Genomic DNA, 5886 nt, shown 5'->3' with positions numbered 1-5886 from the left:
CACAGCTTGTAGACATCTTCCAAATGAGGTTATGCAGATGCTCAAATTAACCCACTGAATATGTTGGATTTTGTTCCCGTGTTATAGATAGGAATCTGTTTCTAAGCATAGGCTTTTCTGGTAATACCAGTATGTCATATACAGGAAATGCGGTACAGTTGTTCCTTGTCTGAAGTGGCTACATTAAGGCTTTTAAGAAATCGTGCTGCCTCCATTCAATCCTCTGGGGCACAGCTATAGCCTACTTATCTTTTGAGGTCTGTCTCTTCGGTTTGAGGCCTTTGGTTCTGGTTTGGTGGCCAGTACTTAAGGCCTCCATGATTCCATCAGAAAGGAACTGCTGCTTCTAATAACCTGTTTAGCACTTCCTGTGCTCTTAACTGCTCCCATATTCTCAAAACAAAAATGAAACTTAATAAGTTGTATTTTATCTAGCATCACATGGGCCATCTAACCCTGTTAGAATTCAACTAGAATGAGTAATTTAGGACCGTCACCTATAATAGCACTTATGTGATTCCATCAACTGCAATTATGTTCCACTACTTTTTTTTTTTTAAAGCATGTAGACTTACTCAATGATCCTGGTAGCCAACAATCGCACATGTCATGTGGAAGGGTAGCAGCATCCTCTCAAAGATGAGTGTAGGCCTGGTTATGCTTCAAATTCTATTGAAATCTTTCTATGAAACAATGATCAATAGAAATGGAGCAGGTATAAAAATGAGTCCACATTTACTACTCTAGTTTGGTTTCCTCCTGTTGTGACAGAATAGAGAACAGCTCCAAGAGGTTTGGAGATAGGATCTGATACCTGATCACCTGCTTAAATACTTGCCTGTAGGGAACACACCACTTGATCTCTATGTGACTATTCAATGATTTCCAGCAGCATTTGTAGGAAGAACTTTCATCCCTTCTGTCCCTCTTCTCCACTGTCAAAGCCTGAAGCCTTGCTTCTTGAAGGCAACATGACCCTACAATATTCTTTTATCCCTATGGTTTAAGAGACCTTTCTGGCTTATGAAATTACAACCAATCCAATAGTTACAAAACATTTTCTGGTGTGTGTGTGTGTGTGTGTGTACGCTTGTCATTCTTTATTTGTTAAATGTTATTTACAACAGAGTAAAATACTAATTTTAACAAGTTTAAAATCATGTTCTATTAAACAAGGCAAAAACTTTTAATTCTTGTTAATTACATTATTTATACAGCATATAAATACATAAAGAATGCTTTCCATATCTTGAAACACTTCAGAATAGAAAACATCTCCCACTAGCTTCGAGTAATGTATAATTCTAAAGAATTATACAGTGCACAACATGTCACAATCCAGGAATTACTTACTCCAGAACAGGTGAAATGTAATAGGCTCATTTAGGAGTAAGCAGTTCTGTAACTTAATTTCACAGGTCTGGCATAATAGGTTTTTTTCTTCACTATAGCAACTGGAAAGCAATCTCTTTGTCTCTAAGTTTAACTCAATATGAAGAAATGCTAACCTTGATTATTTCCCCTTTCTGTAGAAAAGCTCTTTTAGCCATTTTTGAAATGCTGTAACTAATAGGCTGCAGTGTTTAAATATGCATTTATCTATAAAAGCAATAAGTAGAAATTTAATAAAGAGACAGTGCTAAAATTGTCTTGAATGTGTTTACAGGAAAGGTAAAAGGACCCCTAGAAGTGAGGATCAGATAATGAGAGAAGGCCACAAATTAGACATGTACAACTACTTAAAATTTAAAAAATTGCCTCAGTTCAGGGAACAGTAAAGTCAGTAGCCCAGCAGACCAAGCTAAGTATCTTAGCCCTTCCTGCTCAGCCAGCAGTTAAGTGGAATTAGCCAGTTTTCCCTTCTGCTATTGCTGACATCAAGGCCTAGTTCTCCCAGGAGTAACAAACCTTGGTCTGTTTCTACTCCTACATGCAAATACACAGAATTCCTCTACACAGAGAAGCTGACATTGCAGGCAGAAGGTGGAGTAGAACCCTTTTCCTTGAACTAGTTGTGTGTGCATGGAAACATCTATATGAAAGACATGAAACACACCACCACCACCACCACCTGCAGTCTAGAGTGCTACAGCTCACTTTATTTTACAATCCTAGTGAGAGTTAGGTCTCAGTTACCTGTTCTTGTGATATGCTTTATAGGCATTACCTGAGGGAGATGACTAGGGAGTAACAGGTGCTGAAGTTCCACGGACACACCTTTATGTTCCAGATGCAGGATTCCAGCAGCCTTTTGCTCTGGTGCTGGAACCAATTCAACTGCAGCACCCTGTTTCCACCCATACACATACTGAGCGTGATTCAGTTATGCAACTCTTGAGATAATTTCAAAGGAAACCATCTTCACTAAACTGTTAAGTACACTGCTGCTTCTTGCTACAACTCAAACATATTGAAGTCTTATAGAAATCAATGGAAAAAAGTAACTGTATTGAAGTCCTGCTGATTCCCATGTGGCTTAGGGGTGTCAGGTTTGTTCTCTCTGCACTGCAACCCCTGTATAGGGTTGTTCTGAATTTTATGCCATAATCAACTTCAGTCCACCTTTCTAAAGTACAAGATGCTTGGCTACTAAGAGTTAAGAGATGACACAACAGTGATGGTATCTCTGCAAGAAAAATCACTGTCTTAAATGCTGATTCCATATTACAAAAAAGAATGATCTCAGCTATATAGCAGCAATTATGGTGAGTTATCATATAGCTCTAAGAGGTTTAAGTGTTGTCATTCAATTGAACACCTTGCTCTAGACTTAAAAGGTTCCTCTGTTTATGGCATGTTTTGTATGTTATGTGGAAAGACTTGAATGAAATACAAAATAAGTTAAAGTAACCATGTTTTGCATTCATTTAAGTATCTTCCCCACCCCAAGCTGGAACTGCAATAAGATTTGTCAACTCTATGGACTGTTTGTCCAGAAAGTATATTCCAAAACAATTACACTTAAGGTTCATGTCACTGCAGGATAGGATAGTTGTATTTATTCTACTTGTAACCTAAGAGCAATGGATCATTCAAGTATGTTATCTCAAGTAGTGGAAAAGGGGGGAAATACAACAGAAGGAATATTAAGCCATCCCAGAGACTGAAGTTCTTGTGGATGCTTGGATCTACTTCACTTTCCAGTGTCTCCCTCTAATAGTAGTCCTTAAGTAAGATCAGGAATAGAACCCTCAGTTCTGTTTTCTGAAACAAAAATAAAGAAATATTTGCTCCTGAACATTACAAAGTCACTTCACAATATTCTTGCTCCTCACTGACCCTGAGTTGTACAATGGTTAATTTCCTTGTCCTGAGCAGATGATCTCAATGTCACGTCATAAATTGCTTTTTGAATTCTCTCTACTTTCAAAAGCAGTCTACCATGTGGAATGGGAAACTGTTAGAGAAAGATGGGGTTTTTTTTAAACCTATAACTTTACATTCTTTGAGTGCTCACCTGAGCAGACACATGAGAAATTTGCACACAGCATGAATATTCTAGCACCACCCCTTAAGGGAGAAAAGCTCATGCCCTCCATGTGCCTCAAGTGTGGGGAGAATGCATTTCCTTCAGTTTATCTGTAGAATGAATCGTTGGCACTCACCTGAATGGTCATTCTCCTCAGAAGGCCTTTGGGGTGTCTGCATCACACACGTGAGACTAGGAAGGTGACCCTACTTGGAAGTGGGTCTAGAAATTTTTAAGCAAGGAGGTTGCTGGGCCTATCCAACCCCAGCACAGTGTTTTTCCAGTGGCTGTGCTGGTATCTACCTTGTTTTTTCTTTTTAGATTATGAGCCCTTTGGGGATGGAACCATCATTTCTTTTTCTGTGCAAACCATTTTGTGAGCTTTTTTGTTGAAAATTAATATATTATGATAATGTGTCACACACTGTGGTCTCCTTGTGCACATTTAACTTCAATGGAAAAATTACTAGAATATTCATCAAAATTATAAAATACTATTAATATCAGCATTAATGGTGATGGTGGCCATGATAATTAAGACACAAACCACTTGATGCTGGGCCAGTTCGGTGGTTCAGTCACGAACTGAACCAAGGGTAGTTCAATCTGCAATCAAGGTGAACCGGATCAGCATCAAAAGGGAGCTGGGAGGGGTGGCAAGAAAAGTAATGTAAAGCACTTACGGGCTAGTGCATCTGCCAGAGCCACTGCTTGCCCAAGTACACAGCGATCTGTGTTTACCAAGCCACCCTCAGGGCGGCTGCAACTGCAGCACCACCACCATGTGGGCAACTTGGTAAATACGGATCACCATGCGCTTGGGCAGCACCAGGGGTGGTGTCCTAATAAGCACATTACATTACTTTTCTTGCCGCCACCCCCCCAACCACCCTTTATTAGATTTTCCCCACCCCTTTATTTGTAAAACAAAATCCTCACTGGATTCTCCTTTACAAGTATAACTGAACTGCCATACCGGTTCAGTCAAACAGACCGAACTGGTTTGGCAGCGTCTGGTCCGGTTCAAATTAGAATTTGAACTGAACCGTAAGTTCTGGTTCGTGCACATCCCTACTCAAAAGCCAGCAGCTCTTCTGGTTAAAGCTGGAGCCTGGTCTGAAGGCTCATAATAAGGTTCAGCTGCTGGGATCCTGCCTGGGTGGAAGACCACCTTGAGCTCTTTGGAAAAAGACAGAGTATAAAAATGTATAAAACTAGCTGGGCCAGGTGTAGAGCATTTGTGCCTCTAGTTCCTGCCCCCCGCTATTTTCTCCCCCCCACCCACTTTTGTTTCCCATCTCGCCCACAAGCCTGTCCGCCAGGACCACCACTTTCCTCTCCCACTGCCGGCAGCTCACTCGCAAACTCTTGTGAGAGCTGCCAAACATGGGATTAGTGACAGGTACACCACAGTGAAAGATATATATAGATGGGAGTTCAGTCTGTTTAGAGGTCACCTTGAGGATACTTTAACAATCACATACATCATTTTAAACATTCAGTGCAACTACAAAACTGAAACAGGAATAACAAGAAGTAAAAGTAAAAGGATATTTAGCAGAAGATAGCTAATAGCTGCCTGAATATCAGGTCAATCCTCTTGACATTCCAGCATTATAGTTTCAGTTGTTGATGAGATGTGTCTATCACCTATAATGCTGCAGGCACTTTAAATCAGATCTGTGGCATTGCATTAGTATGTCGTTTTCTATAGATCCTACTTTTCTTTTATTTCCATGACTAGATCATTTAACAGGTTCAAACCCAGAAGCACTCACATGCTCACAAGTCTTACCTCCTTCTTCTTTGAAGATAAACATGCACCAGCCACTGGGCAACAAAGGGCCATAAAACAGCAAAGGCTAAAGTACCAGGAGAAATCTCAAAGGGCCACCATGATGGTCTCTAAGCAACACAAAATAAAGCTATCACCATAAATGTATCCAGTTATTTAAAAGGTTATGTAAATGCCTACATATTCATAGATTTATCAGATGTTATAGATCTGGAGCTTTAGACATTTCAGACAGTAGGCGCTGTATAGGGTTTATCAGAGCCAACTCTGCACTCCCCTAAGTTTCACTGCAATAACAGAATAGTATTAACAAAAAATTAGGACATTAAACTCATGCATTGTTGTTACTGGCTGCTCCACAGGTGCTCTTCTGCAGACTTGTGAGAGTTCAGAGCATTTCTGGGGCTTTTTACAGAAAGGCTCTCTTTTGGTTAATACAGTAGGAATTAGGATGGGACTGTAATATTCTTGTTTTATTCATTTTAAACTAGTAATTTTATGAATGTTTTTGAACAATTGAATTGAATGTATGGGATTAGGCAGGGTAATAAATAATAAAATGTGCAAGGACAGCAGTTTTAAAGAAGTACTTTAAATGCTTTTCTAAATTAATTTTCTGAGA

The 5886-nt window shown here is 39.6% G+C and overlaps 1 protein-coding gene across 5 annotated transcripts in view; it reads right to left on the bottom strand.

The window, feature by feature from the left end:
- Positions 1-1077: 1077 nt before the first annotated feature.
- The window catches only part of ACBD5 (acyl-CoA binding domain containing 5), a 34993-nt gene continuing 30184 nt past the window's right edge, over positions 1078-5886 (bottom strand). For all 5 annotated transcript variants that reach the window (XM_053262470.1, XM_053262476.1, XM_053262472.1 and 2 more), the window contains 2 exons: positions 5265-5374; positions 1078-3204 (listed from right to left, as the gene is read on the bottom strand). In XM_053262470.1, coding sequence (XP_053118445.1) covers positions 3192-3204; positions 5265-5374 — 123 coding nt within the window. In that variant the 3' untranslated portion in view covers positions 1078-3191. The remainder of the gene's footprint in view (positions 3205-5264; positions 5375-5886) is intronic.

Source organism: Hemicordylus capensis, chromosome 6, assembly GCF_027244095.1.
Source record: "Hemicordylus capensis ecotype Gifberg chromosome 6, rHemCap1.1.pri, whole genome shotgun sequence".
NCBI lineage: Eukaryota > Metazoa > Chordata > Lepidosauria > Squamata > Cordylidae > Hemicordylus > Hemicordylus capensis.
The sequence above is the reverse complement of the archived record's forward strand: the minus strand, read 5'-3'. Positions and strand labels throughout refer to the sequence as shown.